Genomic DNA, 20,406 nt, shown 5'->3' with positions numbered 1-20,406 from the left:
TACTACCAATTAAGCATATTAGGTGATGTGCATCTCTGTAATGAGAAGGGGTGTGGTCTAATGACATCAACACCCTATATCAGGTGTGCATAATTATTAGGCAACTTCCTTTCCTTTGGCAAAATGGGTCAAAAGAAGGACTTGACAGGCTCAGAAAAGTCAAAAATAGTGAGATATCTTGCAGAGGGATGCAGCACTCTTAAAATTGCAAAGCTTCTGAAGCGTGATCATCGAACAATCAAGCGTTTCATTCAAAATAGTCAACATGGTCGCAAGAAGCGTGTGGAAAAACCAAGGCGCAAAATAACTGCCCATGAACTGAGAAAAGTCAAGCGTGCAGCTGCCACGATGCCACTTGCCACCAGTTTGGCCATATTTCAGAGCTGCAACATCACTGGAGTGCCCAAAAGCACAAGGTGTGCAATACTCAGAGACATGGCCAAGGTAAGAAAGGCTGAAAGACGACCACCACTGAACAAGACACACAAGCTGAAACGTCAAGACTGGGCCAAGAAATATCTCAAGACTAATTTTTCTAAGGTTTTATGGACTGATGAAATGAGAGTGAGTCTTGATGGGCCAGATGGATGGGCCCGTGGCTGGATTGGTAAAGGGCAGAGAGCTCCAGTCCGACTCAGACGCCAGCAAGGTGGAGGTGGAGTACTGGTTTGGGCTGGTATCATCAAAGATGAGCTTGTGGGGCCTTTTCGGGTTGAGGATGGAGTCAAGCTCAACTCCCAGTCCTACTGCCAGTTCCTGGAAGACACCTTCTTCAAGCAGTGGTACAGGAAGAAGTCTGCATCCTTCAAGAAAAACATGATTTTCATGCAGGACAATGCTCCATCACACGCGTCCAAGTACTCCACAGCGTGGCTGGCAAGAAAGGGTATAAATGAAGGAAATCTAATGACATGGCCTCCTTGTTCACCTGATCTGAACCCCATTGAGAACCTGTGGTCCACCATCAAATGTGAGATTTACAAGGAGGGAAAACAGTACACCTCTCTGAACAGTGTCTGGGAGGCTGTGGTTGCTGCTGCACGCAATGTTGATGGTGAACAGATCAAAACACTGACAGAATCCATGGATGGCAGGCTTTTGAGTGTCCTTGCAAAGAAAGGTGGCTATATTGGTCACTGATTTGTTTTTGTTTTGTTTTTGAATGTCAGAAATGTATATTTGTGAATGTTGAGATGTTATATTGGTTTCACTGGTAATAATAAATAATTGAAATGGGTATATTTTTTTTTTGTTAAGTTGCCTAATAATTATGCACAGTGATAGTCACCTGCACACACAGATATCCCCCTAACATAGCTAAAACTAAAAACAAACTAAAAACTACTTCCAAAAATATTCAGCTTTGATATTAATGAGTTTTTTGGGTTCATTGAGAACATGGTTGTTGTTCCATAATAAAATTAATCCTCAAAAATACAACTTGCCTAATAATTCTGCACTCCCTGTATATATATCCTATTGTGAAAGTAACTTTATATTTCTAAAAATTAAAAAAATAAAGAACTTCCATACTTAAATTTCAGTATTACCTAGTGTTAAGGACAAAGTTAATGTACCAGCCAAATTATTTTTCGGGAGCAACATATATTCTTTGAATCATTTGCTGAGTTTCGAAGAACTTCATACATCTGTTAATTTTATTTGTGTTGGTTTCTTCCCCAAACTTTCCAAAACTCACACATTTACCTCCAAGGGGAGAACAAGCACAATCAGAGGATTGACAGAACAGCGTGCCACTCTGTTAATGAAATAGTCAACGGTGTACATTGCCCTTATCATTCATAGACTAACAGAAAAATATAACAAACCTACGTAGACAAACTTGTATGTGGCTGTATAAATTAATTAACAACCATTTACCTTCTTGCTAGACTGAGATATGGGAAAATCTGGCCAATTGGAAATGATTACATGTAATTGTAAAGATAGTAGCAGTGATGTCTATAATGTCCTATACACAAGACCAGCTTGGCAATGGTGGACTTACAGGGCAGATTCCAACAAGTAATCAACTAAAACAAGATTTTGCACTTGCCCACTATTATTTGCTCTACCATGTTATGTTTCATTAGACTTTTTTTAACGAATCACACAATTGCATTAAGTGAACCTGTATTCTGGGAGCATATCCTGAAGCAATTTGACTGTGCTGTGCCAGCGTAGAAGGGCTATATGCTCTTCTTTTTTATGTCTTTGGCACTTACATTGTTTTTTTACAAATCTCCAAGTTAATCTATGCTTCTTTTGAGCCAGTGGTTGCAGATGGGGCCCACTGGCACTTGTTTTTAGGGACTGGCACATAATTATAATTATCAGTCCTAAAATGGCAGAAAAGGGAGGAAGCAAATGATGGAAAACAATGATAATGGTAGAAATCAAAGGTGAAAAATAACTGTATGAGTGAAATAAAGAAGCAAAAACTGCACAGTGGTTGCCAAAAGAGGCATGGGGTGGAATTAAAATGTGCCTTCTATTAAGGAATCAAAGGTGAGGATTATGCTTTTCTTCCTTTGTTTTAATTACATCATTTCATACATAGCAGCTATTTTTTAGGGTAACAGAAAAAGCTACTGTTCTCAGAACACCAGGGAAATCACAACAAGCCCATTATCCAATCAATGCCATGAGGTCCCAACATAGTCCATTGTTGCTGTCTACACTCCCTCTTTCTTCGCGTGAATCACACCACAGCTCGACAATCATGCATCCTGTTTTGAACCAACAGTCCCTACAAGAGATAGACTTGGTAAGTTACCATTCTGACCAACTGTTGTTTTCAGAAGGCAATGTTAACAGTAAAATCAATAAGCAAATGGTTACACCACTTGAAGAGAACACAACTGCACAGCATTTACACTACAAAAACCAATTTATCCGTTGTGAAATTAATGTATTTATTCCAGAACAGGGAGGGTAAGCGTATCATCCTGATCGCCGGGTGGGATAATCCTTGCCTCCGTATCTCTAATAGAATTTACACTTACCTTTACTAAAGCTAGGCAAATTTTCATTCTGTCATGACTGGAGGCGAGGATTATGCTAGTTCAAAGCTTGCTTACTGAGGCACTTCAAGCACCGGCTTAAAATAAAACCTTTTAAAGGTGGAGTTTCAGGACCAGTCAGGCTCATGCATTAGGTCCTCTGAACACGCTCATAAGCAGAAAGTCTTTGAGGCGATTGCTCCCCTTGCTGAATGTTCCAAACACTTTAGGGTCTATACCTGCAACCTGCATAACCCAGTGAACGCAATGGGCTATTGCAGGTGAAGATACAGCTTTCTAGTATTTTCGTAAAGCAATGAGAAGCTGCCTTTCACCCAGAGGGTAGACTTCTTCGGTCATGTCTTCATACACCTTGAGGCATTGAACTACGCACAATATGGGGGCGTCCCGGAAAGTCGGGCAAGATATTATGCAGGTGTTAGTTTTAGTCCGTCTGCTTATCATAAAAGAAACCCCATCCAGGAAAAACACCCTGCTGGAGAGATCGAGGGCCCTCACATATAAAACCTCTCTGCACAAAACTAGATAAAGGAGCAGTGCCAATTTGGCCAAAAGCTCTTTTCGGAACTGAAACCCTTTTTGCTTGCCAGGACAGAAAAGGTTGAGGACCCCATTAACATCCCACAGAGCAAAGTTACTGGGGTTCCGGTAGAAGGGAGAGGCAAATCCCCTTAAGCAACTGGCAAACAAAGGAATGTTCGCTAACCTTCGGGGGCATGTCCCACTGAAATAGCAGATCAGAAGGCATTGATAGAACGGTAAGCCACCACGTTCTTGGCTAAGCTAGACTGAAAATTGAACCCTTCTGTTGCTGCTGCTGCTTTAGGGTCTGGACTCCAGTTAAAGAACTGGGGAAAGTGGTGGTCAAGGCGGGAGGCAAACAAGTCTATTGAGAATAGACCCCAGCTGTCGGCAGGCATTAGGAAGACTTGGGGGTCCAGTTTTCACAGGCTTGAGTCTTAGAGATGCCAAATGCGCCAGCCCTCCACCTGGTTCACTGGCCCGGGAGGTTTTCTGCTGTGACAGAAACGTGGTTGTCAGGCAAAAATTCCAAAAGTTCTTTGCCAGGTCTGGCAGGACTTTGGACCTGGTACCTGGTCTGCGGCCGCCGTCACTCTTGATGACCAGAAAAAGGTTGCTGAGAAAACCATTGGGATGTTTCACTCTCCTACAAATAGCCCCTTTCTTTAGGAGGACTATGACCTCTTCATCGATAAAGGCATCGTCGTGATGGGAAAGAGATAATGGCTGTGGATGGGAGAATTGCTGAGGGCACCCATAAAGCTCAATGTGGAATCCTTGTACTGTTTGTAAAACCCATGCATCTGAGGTGAAAGAGACCTATGCTTGGAGGAAATGTGCCAGATGGGCCTCCTACCCATATGCTAAAAGAGGGGAGAACACTCACCACTTCTAGAGCATTGGCCTTGGCCCTTGAATCCACCTCACCACAGAACTGCTTGCCTCTCGTGGGGTATAAGTTGTTGAAGTGTGCATTATTTTGCCACTGGCTGCCACCGGACCCTTGTCCCCTAGGGGGAGATGGAGAAGAGAAACTGCCGGATGTGCGGCCACTGTCACAACCGGCCCCCTAGAAAACCCAGGGGGTGAAAATGCGCTGATGTTGGATTGTGCCTTATCCAATGACTTGAACGTCACCACAAATTAACCTAGCTCCTTCACAAAAGGGTCACCAAACAAACCACCGTGGGCTAAAGTGCCTGCCTCGGAGGAGGCTATGTCCCCCAACTTAAGGTCGACCTTGATGAGTAAGGAGCTGTGATGTTCCTTTAGAAAGCGTACAGTTCACGTTTCCTAGGAATATGATTTCACACTGTGCCCACCCCGAAAGGCCATCAGGCGGAATGTGGGAAAGTGAGTTCCTGGCCTCATTCACCATGTTGAGTATCTTTTGTCAGGGGACCTGTGGTATCTAGAAGTTTGTCCTGGCACGAGCACCAGGACCTATCCATAGCCTTCTTAGGGTCCTCTATTAATTTGGCTAAGAAGTTAGCCATCCTAAAGTCTATGGCCCTCATTATGCCGCCCGCCAAACTCTTTATACCTTCAGGCCGCCTGTGCGGTCTGAACCTCACCAGCCCTATTAGAGTTCACCGCAGGGCCGGCAGGCGGAAATAGCATTTCCGCCCGCCGGCCCATGGTGAACAGGGCCTTAACATTGACGGCAATGTGGCGGTACAGCGGGTTCAGCAGCACCGATCGTGCATTCCACCGCCTGTAATTCGGGCAGTGGAATGCGCGACAGGGCTGTTCATGGGGGCCCCCCGACACCCCCATTCCGCCAGCCTTTCCATGGCGGTATAAACAGCCAAGGAAAGGCTTGTGGTATGGGGACTCGTAATCCCCTGGGTGGCGCTGCAAGCATCGCTGCCCTGGCGGATGGCAACCACCTGGACCGCCAAGCTGGCGGCTCGGTCCCACCGCCAGCCTGTTGGCGAAGGGACCGCCACCGCGAGTCTGGCGTTCATGCCACTGCCAGACTCGTAATGAGGGCCTAAATGTCCAGAGTAAGAGTGACCTTCCCTTCTAAAGAAGCCATCTTTCTTTGGCATCTTTGTCCAATGGCTTGCAAAGACACCCCACCACATACTTTGCCACGTTATCTGCTAGCACCCAATCTGCAGATCTTTGGTGTATAATGTCTTCAGGGTCTGGCATATCTGAAGCTCCGTCTGGTTTGGGAGCGGAGTCCGAGGCTGGGCCCCACCTCTTCCTCTGAATCCACATGGAAATTACCCCCCCTCCTCGCCCACTGCTGATCCGGGTAATCTATCGGCGAAAGTGAGGGATAAGCCTCAGGGGGTTCAAGTGACCCACCTTGGAGGAGGGGGCTTCTTGAGGCGCGCAAAGGTGTCAATAGACTCCTGACGTGCATTTCCTTTTCTGCAGTGGGGAAGCCTTACCCAGTGTGTCTTGGATGGATTTTTCCAGTTCCAATGTGGCTGCGGTGGCGATTTTGGCCCATGCATGCGTAATCTGATCAGCAAGGCACAGTTCGAGGGGGGCCATTGCTTAATTTACTGCCCTTAAAATGGCGGTGTCCACCGCCTCATAGAATTCCTCATCCCACTGGGGGAAGAACAGAGAGTTCTCCTTATCAAATGTGCTTTGAGGGGAATGCATGACCTTTTTGGCCCACTAGGACTATTTCCTGCTTTGTGTTACACCCTAGGGTCACCAGAGACAATGGCTACAGGCCTCAGGCCGATTTTATTTATTGTTGGATAAGCCCTGATATGGTGCACACAATCTGCTAATATTGCAATGGATGGAAGCCCAGAAGATATGGGTAGGCCGAAGGCGCATAATCATACGTGTATCAGTCCCTGGGACATTCTCCCTGTAAATCCAAGTGGGGCTGCCTGGGACTGTGTCCCACAAGTGCACTGTCTGGTCATAGAATACTGAACTTGCAAGGCATAAGTGCAACAGAGCTATACAGACCCCTACAGGGGGCGCCAAGCAAATCAGGGAAATTACAGACCCCTAAACTCTGTGCAGGGACAAGGCTCTGTCAGCGTGCATTTAACTCCTGCTGTGTGGAAGACACACTTTGGGGAGCCGCCAAGACACGCCAGCTGCAGCGCCCTCTAGCGGTCCAAGGGCTGCAACACGGTTGCATGTGGGCAAAAATCGCATAAGGAGCGTGTTAACAGTCCGACAACAAAATCAAGGGATCTGAAAAGAACCAGGCATCAGTAGTAAACACCGCATATGGAGACCCTATAAAACCTGGTTAATACACAAACAAAAACAGTGAATTAAGGTAGCAAGGAAAAATTACTTAACAGGGCTGCTGATCAGTGAAGGAAGAGGGAGTGCAGATAGCGACGATGGACTGTGTTGGGACCTCATGGCATTGATTGAATAATAGATTTGTGATTTCTGTGGTGTGTCTGGAAACAGCATTTTTTTCTTTAATTCTAAAAATGGCTGCTATATATGAAATAATGTAATTAAAGTGAAGGAAGAAAAGCATAATACTCGCCTCCGGTTCTGTCATAGAATCAAGAACAGACAGCCTTGGTATCCGGCAGTCCAAGCATTCCACAGCGGTGGCAAGGAGCTTCTGAGAAAAAACTTTGGCCACTGGCAATTATTTCATATTATTTTATAAATTAAGCACTGCATGGACGGGAAACTGATGATCCACTGAATATTCGGAGTGCGGACCAAAATCATGACTGTGAAAGGTTGGTGGGGTGGGGAAGACACAAGATTTTTCAATGTCTTCAGAGAGACTATGCTTTTAGATAAAAGTTGCAAAGTTGTTCTAATAAATTAAAAAAGCGTTTATCAAAGTACTCACTAGAACGTGCAAAGACCTATGAGATGCGGGACACCGATTGCTGTCTTCAAAGCATGCCGCTCTTAAATCTTCACTAGTGCATTGTAAGCTCTCATGAGTTGTATCTTTTTCTACATATTTATTGTTTATTCCCGTGTATTAATTCGGTGGTCCCTTAGGAAAGAGAGTTGGTTGCCACTAAAGGCTCAACGGGGACTGCATTTAAGATGTTTTTATCAGTATCCTCAACTTTCTACTTTTAGGGCCAGATGTATGAATCTGACCCATTGCGATTCGGTAATTGCGATTTTTAAGAAATCGCAATTACCGACTCGCAAAGGGCCATGTATCACATTTGCGATTCGGTAATTGCGATTTCTTAAAAATCGCAAATGCAATTACCGAATTGCAAATTGCTATACTGGCCCCATTCGCAGCTATGGGCCTGTTGGCCCATAGCTGCGAATTTTTAGCATTTCCTGAAATTGCGATTTCTGAAACAGAAATCGCAATTTGGGAAATGCAAAGGGCCAGGGTGCTGGGGGCCTAAGGCCCCCTCTCCTGCACCCCAATTTCTTTTTTTTTTTTTTGCACATATAAAGTACACACATGCCAAAAGGGCATGTGTGCTTTACATATCTAATTTAAAAATGCAGTTGTACTGCATTTTTAAATTTTGCACCAGGTTACCACCTGGTTGCAGGTCATGGTATTTGCAGAATTGCTTTGCGACCTGGATTTTGCGAAACGCAAACTGCGATTCGCAAAATCCAGGTCGCAACGCAGAAAATCAAAATTTTTGCGATTTTCCGTTTTTGGTCTGCGAATGCATTTGATGCATTGCAGACCCCGATTTTGCACTCGCAGTTTGCGAGTGCAAAATCAGTTGATACATCTGGCCCTTAATCTCATCTATCTGCAGGAATCCAGTAGGGTCGATAGGGAAGATAGCACAGAAAGCTATGACTTTATTGCTGAAATCCGAGTTCAGACTGCAAGCTACAGCTTTTTATTCAACCTAAGACATTCCTCCAAAGTCTAAAAAGGGATTCATTGAAACGATGACGCTGTGTGTTTTTTACTCTGCACTGACGCTGTTGGAACATGTGAGTAAGCACTACATAAATTCTACTTACTATGATTATTTTTATAACAATACTACAAAGCACAGCATTTTAAAACCAATGAAGCATCGCCATATCTTGACTTTTCGTTCAGTTGTTTTGGTGCCTATTTGAAGTTGAGGTTTTTGTGTGTTCCTTCATTACATTTAGCATTTGAGGGTTTATACCAGTGTTGTTGAGCTATGTCTGCCCTGTAGACAGCTTTAGGTGTTTCTCTAGCCTCATGCAATCATAAAAAAATCACCAATAAAAAATTGCACGTATACCTACGTAGAAAGGCTTTGGGTCAGGCCTCTTCATCCATCAGTCTGTTCAACAGTTATTCATATTTTGCTTCCTGCCACCACAGCATCAAGCATGAGGTAGTGTGTCTGCCCATTTTCAGCCACTGGCTATCTTGCACTGTAAGTGATAGCAGAGTTTGCCTTATCACATGTGCTCATTCAACTTAAAAGATTTGCACTTTAGTGCCCGGGCCCGTGGTCCAGTACTTTCTTTTGTTAATACTTTCTTCTTTCCATTGTTTATTTATTTTTTGCTCTTTTGTCATCATTGTATATTGAAGCCAATGTTTTCGGGTTACTTTAACTCAAAGCCAAAGATTTAATCTTTTTACGTCACCGAGTCATATGTTCCAGTGAGAGGCATTAACAGTGCAAATGGTTTCCATTCCTATACTAAATACACCTTCCTGATAGAAAGCCCCCGTACGGTTTTCTTAAAGCCTTTAAGTTAAAGGTATATGTTTTATGGGTAATTTATTTGCAAATTTAACAATGTTATTGCAAGCATATAGTCACCTCGTTTAGGACACAATTGTTTCCTTTTTTCTTTATTTTTTATGGCATAGTCATTCTATAAAGAATGTAAGGAGATGTGACCATTTGCAGCAGCGTGCCAAGGTCAGACCTGTTGGCATTGCCAGCACTTGTTTATATTTTCTCTAATACATGTAAGCCTTTCATAGAGAAATGGGCAGGTGCTTCCAACGTCAGACAAATGTGTGAAAAGATTCGGCTTTCCAGTTTCTTGAAGAAAACAGGCAAACCTTTTCTAACCCATACCTTTTTTATTTAGTTTTTAGCATATACATGTGGGCTTGTGAAAGGAGCATTATCCAACCTTGGCATCAACAGCACTGTGACGGCGGAGGTACCCATTATGCCAGCATGTAAGTGCCCTTGATAAACAGAAACAATGCGCAATTGTTGATACCATAGTTAAAGAGTATTGTGAAATAATATCCTTTTTATGGACACACTATTTTAATAATTTATCTCACAAAAATCGTTGCTTTTAATTTGTGATTTCTACTTCCCTTTTTAAAGTTTAAATATTATTGAGTCATTGTAAAAAAACAACAAAAAAAAACAGAAGTGTGTATATAAAACTATAACCATCACGAGTGTAAAAACAAAGATGGACTCTTTTAGGGCAATGGAACAATGGCGACATATAATCAGACATGCTTGTTTTTTCCTGACAGACAACCAGATTCTAGCATTACAAGTGAGAAGGAACAGCAGATTAGTTTATAGATCTAAGTACATATACCATGCCTTTTTTAAAAGAGTTCGTCCCCCTGATTTCATGTTCAGTCTTCCCAAATCTACTAGTGGGGAAAATCATTTGTCCAGCCATTAGTTGTTCGAGTCTGTGTCTTGATTTCCAGTTTCTTAGTATAATTTTTTGTAATCACAAAAAAGTTGACTGAAAACAAGTAATTTAAAAGCAGGACTCCATGTGTGAAAGGTAGCAGTGCATTTGTAATTTCTCTATTCCAAATCTTGATTTCTTTAGACCCTTCGAAAACTAGTTAAGAGTTGATGAACTAAGCTTGTTTCGGCAAGCAAACATTCAATTCATGTTTTCCCAATCAATGAAGGATTAAAAAAAACACTGGGTACCTTTTTGTCTTATAAGATGGTGAAAATTGGATGCCTTGTTGCTTTTCCATGTAACAATTAAGAGGGCAGTAACAAAATAAGGGGATGCCCACAGAGAGACATCAAGAGGCCTAGTAGTGATTTCAGCAGCAAATGGTTCCAGAGCTCTCATGATGGAGTGTTATATTTTTATGCAAAAAGCCAGAGATTTACATATTTCCATCATGCCACAGCTAACGAAAATAAATAATCCCTAGACCAGCTGTTCTTAACCTGTGATGCGCAGATCCACTGCATGCAATAACAATTAGCATTTTGTTCTACATAACTATTTGAAGGTGGCTCTTCCTACCAGGATAATAGTTTAATCAAGTAGCATTAATACTTACCTGAAGTCTACTTTATTTCCTCCCCAATGTATTTGTTATAGGTATTGATTAAATCAGGGATGATATGTTTAAAAAATAATCATGAGTATTTTAAAAAACGTTTTTAGTCAGAAGTTGGTTGCTAGTTAAGGATGGAGAATGTGTGAATGTACAAAGTCACGGGTCACATTTAGAATCGCTACGACCTGTACTGACAGTCAGTTTCTGACTAAAACACTTTGAATTGCTTAGAATTTTTTAGAAAAGCATCTGCATCTGCACACTCAGCCAGTATTGTAACCATTCAGTAATCAATGCATGTTTATACAGACAGCATACCCAAAAGGCCATTCTAAGCAGAACGTTCTCCCTTCCACTGCTTTACATGGTCAGGCACTTACAGACTTCATTCACCTACAGCTTTGTATTGCAAAGGCAGCATATCTGCACTTTTCAGCAGAGCTTAAATATTTCCACAGGCAGAGTAGTATTTCCCACTAGGCAGCTTGTACTCTGGCATACTGAGCACCTGGTCTTTTAGCTTTTATGCAGTTCCTGTGATTATCGTCTTTTAAAATAAATACCCCGCGTAGCCTCCAGCATTGTCCATACCATTTGCTGCCCTGTATATGCTCGAGGACAATGTCCGTCTACATTTGTCCCACCACTTCTGCTGAGACTTCTAATTTAACACAATTACCTATTGATTTGTGAATATAACCTTGGTTTTACACCACTGTCTAGTCACCTTCCTATGTAAACATGAATCTGCAGAAGAAAGTAGATGTGCATGTTGTGTGTACTTGTTTGTGTAGTATTGTTGGAGTTTAGATTTTAGGAAACAGCTTGTGGGTCCCTTGCTTCAAGTTGTGATTCAGTGAGATCCACAGAAATCAAGTGTAGCGGCTGGCCTGGTTTATAGTGGGTACCTTGTGTACTTACACTTTACACCAGGTCCAATTATCCCTTGTTAGTGAATGTAGTAGTGTTCTAGCAGCTTAGGCTGATAGAGGTAGCTATAGCAGAGCAGCTTAGGCTGAACTAGGAGACATGCAAAGCTCATGCAATATCACTTATAGTTACACAGTACTTATACACAAGTAAAGACAATACTCAGTGTTACCAAAAATAAAGGTACCTATTTGGGTGACACAGTACCAAAAATATCTTAGAGAAAATACTCCTCTGGAGGTAAGTATTATACACAATATATACACTAGATACCAAAATTAGACAAGTAAATAGTCATAGAACAATGCAAACAGTAGGACATCCTATAGAATGCAATGGGAGAAAATAGGTCTATGGGCAACATAAACCATATACTAAAAAAGTGGAATGTGAATCACGAATTCCCCCCTAGACAAGTGTAGTGTGTGCAGAATCGCTGGGAGAGTAAGAATACATAAAGGTAAGTAAATTACCCCACCACAGAGCCCAGAAAAACAGGAGTAAAGTACTGCAAGTTTCCTTAGGAGACACTACACCTTGTTTTTGGGATTTTGCAGCAGCCAACCAAGTCTGCAAAAAACAACTGCTGGATTATTGGACCTGAAGCCCTGCAAAGGAAGAGGACCAAGTCCAGAAGTCGAAAGAAGTTGCAGGAAGGACAGGAGCCCCTGCCAACCCAGAAGAGGGTGCAAAAGAAGAGTCCCCGGTTAGTTAAAGACTGCAGAAATGCACCCTAGGAAGACGTCAGCGGGTTCCTGCGTGATGCAAAAGATGTCACACAGTGTGAAGATCGTTGCAGATGAGATTTTGTGTTGGAAGGCGCTAACAAGCCTTGGCTACGGCAAAAGTGAATTTTTTGTCAAAATGGTGCTGGATGGACCCAGGAGGGACCTGGGGGCCTTAACTCTGTGTGAGGAGGAAGAGGGGGCTCTCAGCACTTTAGAGAGCCCTCAGGATGCCAGCCAGCACCCCCAGAAGCTGCAGGATCTGGGTTCAAAGGAGGTGCAAAACGCGGTTGATGCAGCACAATGAAAGAAGGTCCCACGCCGCCGGAGAACAACTCAACTAGTTGAGCATCACAGAGTGGAGTGTTTGGGACCTGGGCCAGGCTGTGCACGAAGGAATTTTGCAAAGAGTGCACAGAGGTCTCAGGAGGCAAAGAAGACCCAAAACACAGGGGTACCAACGTTCTCAGGGAAGGCAAGGTCTTACCTCCTCCAAATTGCGTCAGCAGGACCTCAAGACAGTCTATGTTGATGAGGTCCACCCTCTCTGTCCTTAGGAGCACTCTCGTCGCTGTGAGAGGAGTCCCAGGGTACCGGTCCGTCGCCTTGGAAGGTGCCTGCTTGGAGCAGGGGAGTGACTCCGTCACTCCACGGGAGATTTCTTAGGTCCTTCTGGTGCAGGATGAAGACATGGAGTCCCCAGAGCATGCACACAGTGGAAACTGTTGCAGTTGCTGACTTGGAGCTGAGGTTGCTGAAGAAAAGTGTCTCTTGTAGGCACTTTGTTGCAGTTACAGAGTTTCTTGGAGCAGGCTGCGGTTGATCCGAGGTCAGAGGATGCTGAAGTTGTTGCAGAGGATTCCTGAAGGAAACTTGCAAGCAGAATCTGAAGAGAACCCACAGGAGAGACCCTAAATAGCCCTGAGAGGGGAATTGGCTACCTTAGCAGGTATGGACCTATCTGGAGGGGTCTCTGACGTCACCTGCTGGCACTGGCCAATCAGAGCCCTCCAGAGTGCCCCCACACCTTGCAAAGCAAGATGGCTGAAGTCTGGGACACACTGGAGGATCTCTGGGCACCACCCCTGGGGTGGTGATGGACAGGGGAGTGGTCACTCCCCTTTCCTTTGTCCAGTTTCCCGCCAGAGCAGGGGGTCCCTGAACCGGTGTAGACTGGTTTATGCAAGGAGGGCACCATCTGTGCCCTTCAAAGCATTTCCAGAGGCTGGGGGAGGCTACCCCTCCCCAGCCTATAACACCTATTTCCAAAGGGAGAGGGTGTAACACCCTGCTCTCAGAGGAAATGCTTTGTTCTACCTTCCTGGGACTGAGCTGCCCAGACCCCAGGAGGGCAGAACCCTGTCTGTGAGGTGGCAGCAGCTGTAGCTGCAATGCAAGCCTCAGATAGCTGGTTTGGCAGTACTAGGCGTCCATGGTGGAGCCCCCAGGATGCATGGAATTGGCTCCTCAATACCGGATTTGGAATGCGGAGGAAAGTTCTATGATCTTAGACATGTTACATGGCCATATTCAGAGTTACCATTGTGAAGCTACATATAGGTATAGACCTATATGTAGTGCACACATGTAATGGCGTCCCCGCACTCGCACACACACACACACACACACACACACACACCCCCCCCAGTAGCAACCATGGCCGACGAACTAAGGGTGGATAAGTTCTTACTTTGTGAAGCATCAGTTCTACCACATAGTGAGTTGCAGCCCAGTGAATCCTCGTATGCAGGGGTCACCCTTTCACTCCCCAGACTCTCTTCCTCCCCTAATTTTTAGATGAGGTTTCAGGAAACCTCGGATAGAGGGAATGCCAAAGAGGAAGATACTAAACTCATTAATGGCAGTATTGAACAATCGTATAGTAAGACGTACAGGGATATTATACAAGAGGAGGGAGTGAAAGGTAATGGGGAAGGAGAGGTTGGGAGGCTAATAATCAATTCCCATTAACCTCTTCTGTGCCTTGGACGAGATGATCTCGTCCAAGGCTACAGTTCCCCTGTGCCTTGGACGAGATCATCTCGTCCATGGCACAGGGGAACTTGGGGGCGTGCTAGCGCGCCCCCCGTGCACCCCCCTTCCCCCCCCAAGTCGGGGATGGAAGGGGAAGACCTTCCCCTTCCACCCCCGACCCCCCCCACCCCCCCCCTGTGACGTCAGCGCGCGCGCGCGCGCTGATGTGTCACAGGGGCCTCCCTCGTCGCGCTGGAAGCTCTGCTTCCAGCGCGATTGAAAAAGAAATGCAAAAGCATTTCTTTTTCAATCACTTGGGAGGCCCGGAGGGGCTTCAAAGGGAAGGAAAAGTATTTCCTTCCCTTTGAAGTCCCTCCGAGGGTTTCAAAAGCCGGATTGCTTGCACCAGGGATTTTTTTTTTTTTCGTAGAAATTGACAAAAGGGAGCGACCCCTTGGGCAAGGGTCGCTCCCAGGGGGGGGCATTTTTTTGAAAAGGCCTTTTCTGCCCCCCCTGGGGGCAGATCGGCCTTATTAGGCCGATCTGCCCCCAGGGGGGGCAGAAACCTCTAGGCACCAGGGACCATTTTTTTTTTTTTTTTGTTTCATTTTTTTTTTATAGAGGTGGGGAGCGACCCCTTAGGCAAGGGTCGTTCCCCTTGGGGGAAAATTATATTTTGGCCATTTCTGCCCCCCTTGGGGGCAGATTGGCCTATTTTGATGAGGCCAATCTGCCCCCAAGGGGGGTAGAAACCACTAGACACCAGGGATTTTTTTTATTTTTTATTGTTATTGACAAAAGGGAGCGACCCCTTGGGCAAGGGTCGCTCCCAGGGGGGCATATTTTCGGGAAGGCCTTTTCTGCCCCCCCTGAGGGCAGATCGGCCTACTATTAGGCCGATCTGCCCCCAGGGGGGGCAGAAACCTCTAGGCACCAGGGACCATTTTTGTTTTTTTGTTTCATTTTTTTTTTTTTTGGTGGGGAGCGACCCCTTAGGCAAGGGTCGCTCCCCTTGGGGGAAAATTATATTTTGCCCATTTCTGCCCCCCTTGGGGGCAGATTGGCCTATTTTGATGAGGCCAATCTGCCCCCAAGGCGGGTAGAAACCACTAGACACCAGGGAGTTTTTTCTTTGCATGAATTTCACGCAAAGGGAGCGACCACTTAGGCAAGGGTCGCTCCCTGGATGGGGAGGGGAATTTATTTTAGGCCATTTCTGCCCCCCCTGGGGGCAGATCGGCCTATTATTAGGCCGATCTGCCCCCAGGGGGGGAAGAAACCTCTAGGCGCCAGGGCAAATTTTTTTTTTGTGTTTTTTTTTTTTGTTCTTTTTTTTTTTTTTAGAGATGGGGAGCGACCCATCAGGCAAGGGTCGCTCCCCTGGGGGGCAAATTGTATTTAGACCATTTCTGCCCCCCTGGGGGCAGATTGGCCGATTTTAGGTCAATCTGCCCCCAAGGGGGTAGAAACCACTAGGCACCGGGGATTTGTTTTTTGGCGCCAATGTCACGCAGGGGGAGCGACCCCGTAGGCAAGGGTCGCTCCCGCGGGGGGGGGGGGTGGGGGTTGGGGGGGCAAATTTATTTTATGCCATTTCTGCCCCCCAGGGGGACAGATCGGCCTATTATTAGGCCGAACTGCCCCCCGGGGGGGGGGGCAGAACACTCTAGGCGCCAGGGCAATTTTTTTTTTGTGTTTTTTTTTTTTGTTGTTTCTTTTTTTAGAGATGGGGAGCGACCCATCAGGCAAGGGTCGCTCCCCTGGGGGGGGCAAATTGTATTTAGACCATTTCTGCCCCCCTGGGGGCAGATTGGCCAATTTTAGGTCAATCTGCCCCCAGGGGGGCAGAAACCACTAGGCACCAGGGATTTGTTTTTTGGCGCCAATGTCACGCAGGGGGAGCGACCCCGTAGGCAAGGGTCGCTCCCGGGGGGGGGGGGGGGGGGTTGGGGGGGGCAAATTTATTTTAGGCCATTTCTGCCCCCCCGGGGGACAGATCGGCCTATTATTAGGCCGAACTGCCCCCGGGGGGGGGGGGGGCAGAACACTCTAGGCGCCAGGGCAATTTTTTTTTTGTGTTTTTTTTTTTTGTTGTTTCTTTTTTTAGAGATGGGGAGCGACCCATCAGGCAAGGGTCGCTCCCCTGGGGGGCAAATTGTATTTAGACCATTTCTGCCCCCCTGGGGGCAGATTGGCCAATTTTAGATCAATCTGCCCCCAAGGGGGCAGAAACCACTAGGCACCGGGGATTTGTTTTTTGGCGCCAATGTCACGCAGGGGGAGCGACCCCGTAGGCAAGGGTCGCTCCCGGGGGGGGGGGGGGGGGGGGGTTGGGGGCGCAAATTTATTTTAGGCCATTTCTGCCCCCCCGGGGGACAGATCGGCCTATTATTAGGCCGAACTGCCCCCGGGGGGGGGGGGGCAGAACACTCTAGGCGCCAGGGCAATTTTTTTTGTGTGTGTTTTTTTTTGTTGTTTCTTTTTTTAGAGATGGGGAGCGACCCATCAGGCAAGGGTCGCTCCCCTGGGGGGGGAAATTGTATTTAGACCATTTCTGCCCCCCTGGGGGCAGATTGGCCAATTTTAGGTCAATCTGCCCCCAAGGGGGCAGAAACCACTAGGCACCGGGGATTTGTTTTTTGGCGCCAATGTCACGCAGGGGGAGCGACCCCGTAGGCAAGGGTCGCTCCCGGGGGGGGATGGGGGTTGGGGGGGCAAATTTATTTTAGGCCATTTCTGCCCCCCCGGGGGGGCAGATCGGCCTATTATTTGGCCGATCTGCCCCCGGGGGGGGGGGGCAGAAACCTCTAGGCGCCAGGGGAATTTTTCTTTTTTTTCTTTGTTTTTTTTTTTAGAGATGGGGAGCGACCCATCAGGCAAAAGTCGCTCCCCTGGGGGACAAATTGTATTTAGGCCATTTCTGCCCCCCTTGGGGGCAGATTGGCTGAGTTTAGGTCAACCTGCCCCCAAGGGGGCAGAAACCACTAGGCACCGGGGATTTGTTTTTTGGTGCCAATGTCACGCAGGGGGAGCGACCCCGTAGGCAAGGGTCGCTCCCGGCGGGGGAGGGTGGGGGTTGGGGGGGCAAATTTATTTTAGGGCATTTCTGCCCCCCCCCCCCCCCCCCCCCCCCCCCCCCCCCCCTGGGGCCGGCTGAGCTACAGGCCAAACACCACAGGTAGGCACCTTGCAAAAAACACCTCTGTTTTCTGCGAAAAAATATGTTGTGTCCACGTTGTGTTTTGGGCCATTTCCTTTTGTGGGCGCTAGGCCTACCCACAGAAGTGATGTACCATTTTTATCGAGAGACTTAGGGGAACGCTGGGTGGAAGGAAATTTGTGGCTCCTCTCAGATTCCAGAACTTTCTGTCACCGAAATGAGAGGAAAAAGTGTTTTTTGGGCCAAATTTTGATGTTTGCAAAGGATTCTGGGTAACATAACCTGGTCAGAGCCCCGCAAGTCACCCCATCTTGGATTCCCCTGGGTTTCTAGTTTTCAAAAATGCACTGGTTTGCTAGGTTTCCTCAGGTGTCGGCTGAGCTACAGGCCAAAATCCACAGGTAGGCACTGCTTTTTATAAAAAAATGTGATGTGTCCACGTTGTGTTTTGGGCCCTTTCCTTTCGTGGGCGCTAGTCCTACCCACACAAGTGAGGTATCATTTTTATCGGGAGACTTGGGGGAACGCTGGGTAGAAGGAAATTTGTGGCTCCTCTCAGATTCTAGAACTTTCTGCCACAGAAATGTGAGTAACATGTGTATTTTTAGCCAAATTTTGAGGTTTGCAAAGGATTCTGGGTAACAGAACCTGGTCCGAGCCCCGCAAGTCACCCCTCCTTGGATTCCCCTAGGTCTCTAGTTTTCAGAAATGCACAGGTTTGGTAGGTTTCCCTTGGTGCCGGCTGAGCTAGAGGCCAAAATCTACAGGTAGGCACTTCGCAAAAAACACCTCTGTTTTTTCCCAAAATTTAGGATGTGTCCACGTTGCGCTTTGGGGTGTTTCCTGTCGCCGGCGCTAGGCCTACCCACGCAAGTGAGGTATCATTTTTATCGGGAGACTTGGGGGAACGCTGGGTGGAAGGAAATTTGTAGCTCCTCTCAGATTCCAGAACTTTCTGCCACAGAAATGTGAGGGACATGTGTTTTTTTAGCCAAATTTTGAGGTTTGCAAAGGATTCTGGGTAACAGAACCTGGTCCGAGCCCCGCAAGTCACCCCTCCTTGGATTCCCCTAGGTCTCTAGTTTTCAGAAATGCACAGGTTTGGTAGGTTTCCCTAGGTGCCGGCTGAGCTAGAGGCCAAAATCTACAGGTAGGCACTTCGCAAAAAACACCTCTGTTTTTTTCCAAAATTTAGGATGTGTCCACGTTGCGCTTTGGGGTGTTTCCTGTCGCCGGCACTAGGCCTACCCACGCAAGTGAGGTATCATTTTTATCGGGAGACTTGGGGGAACGCTGGGTGGAAGGAAATTTGTAGCTCCTCTCAGATTCCAGAACTTTCTGCCACAGAAATGTGAGGGACATGTGTTTTTTTAGCCAAATTTTGAGGTTTGGAAAGGATTCTGGGTAAAAGAACCTGGTCCGAGCCACACAAGTCACCCCTCCTTGGATTCCCCTAGGTCTCTAGTTTTCAGAAATGTACAGGTTTGGTAGGTTTCCCTAGGTGGCGGCTGAGCTAGAGGCCAAAATCTCCAGGTAGTCACTTTGCTAAAAACAGCTCTGTTTTCTGTGATGTGTCCACGTTGTGTTTTGGGGCATATCCTGTCGCGGGCGCTAGGCCTACCCACACAAGTGAGGTATCATTTTTATCGGGAGACGTGGGGGAACGCTGGGTGGAAGGAAATTTGTGGCTCCTCTCAGATTCCAGAACTTTCTGCCACAGAAATGTGAGGAAAATGTGTTTTTTTAGCCAAATTTTGAGATTTGCAAAGGATTCTGGGTAACAGAACCTGGTCCGAGCCCCGCAAGTCACCCCTCCTTGGATTCCCCTAGGTCTCTAGTTTTCAGAAATGCACAGGTTTGGTAGGTTTCCCTAGGTGGCGGCTGAGCTAGAGGCCAAAATCTACAGGTAGTCACTTTGCTAAAAACAGCTCTGTTTTCTGTGATATGTCCACGTTGTGTTTTGGGGCATATCCTGTCGCGGGCGCTAGGCCTACCCACACAAGTGAGGTATCATTTTTATCGGGAGACGTGGGGGAACGCTGGGTGGAAGGAAATTTGTGGCTCCTCTCAGATTCCAGAACTTTCTGCCACAGAAATGTGAGGAACATGTGTTTTTTTAGCCAAATTTTGAGGTTTGCAAAGGATTCTGGGTAACAGAACCTGGTCCGAGCCCCGCAAGTCACCCCTCCTTGGATTCCCCTAGGTCTCTAGTTTTCAGAAATGCACAGGTTTGGTAGGTTTCCCTAGGTGCCGGCTGAGCTAGAGGCCAAAATCTACAGGTAGGCACTTCGCAAAAAACACCTCTGTTTTTTTCCAAAATTTAGGATGTGTCCACGTTGTGTTTTGGGCCCTTTCCTTTCGTGGGCGCTAGTCCTACCCACACAAGTGAGGTATCATTTTTATCGGGAGACTTGGGGGAACGCTGGGTAGAAGGAAATTTGTGGCTCCTCTCAGATTCTAGAACTTTCTGCCACAGAAATGTGAGTAACATGTGTATTTTTAGCCAAATTTTGAGGTTTGCAAAGGATTCTGGGTAACAGAACCTGGTCCGAGCCCCGCAAGTCACCCCTCCTTGGATTCCCCTAGGTCTCTAGTTTTCAGAAATGCACAGGTTTGGTAGGTTTCCCTTGGTGCCGGCTGAGCTAGAGGCCAAAATCTACAGGTAGGCACTTCGCAAAAAACACCTCTGTTTTTTCCCAAAATTTAGGATGTGTCCACGTTGCGCTTTGGGGTGTTTCCTGTCGCCGGCGCTAGGCCTACCCACGCAAGTGAGGTATCATTTTTATCGGGAGACTTGGGGGAACGCTGGGTGGAAGGAAATTTGTAGCTCCTCTCAGATTCCAGAACTTTCTGCCACAGAAATGTGAGGGACATGTGTTTTTTTAG

General features: G+C 46.5%; 1 protein-coding gene across 1 annotated transcript in view; it reads left to right on the top strand.

The window, feature by feature from the left end:
- Positions 1–20,406, top strand: part of TRAPPC6A (trafficking protein particle complex subunit 6A) — a 111,797-nt gene that overhangs the window by 58,198 nt on the left and 33,193 nt on the right. Inside the window, exon 5 of the mRNA XM_069207704.1 lies at positions 9,534–9,627. Within this exon, the coding sequence (XP_069063805.1) occupies positions 9,534–9,627 (94 nt within the window). The remainder of the gene's footprint in view (positions 1–9,533; positions 9,628–20,406) is intronic.

Source organism: Pleurodeles waltl, chromosome 9 (genome assembly GCF_031143425.1).
Source record: "Pleurodeles waltl isolate 20211129_DDA chromosome 9, aPleWal1.hap1.20221129, whole genome shotgun sequence".
In the NCBI taxonomy this organism is placed as follows: Eukaryota; Metazoa; Chordata; class Amphibia; order Caudata; family Salamandridae; genus Pleurodeles; species Pleurodeles waltl.
This window is presented reverse-complemented; position numbering and strand designations above follow the sequence as displayed.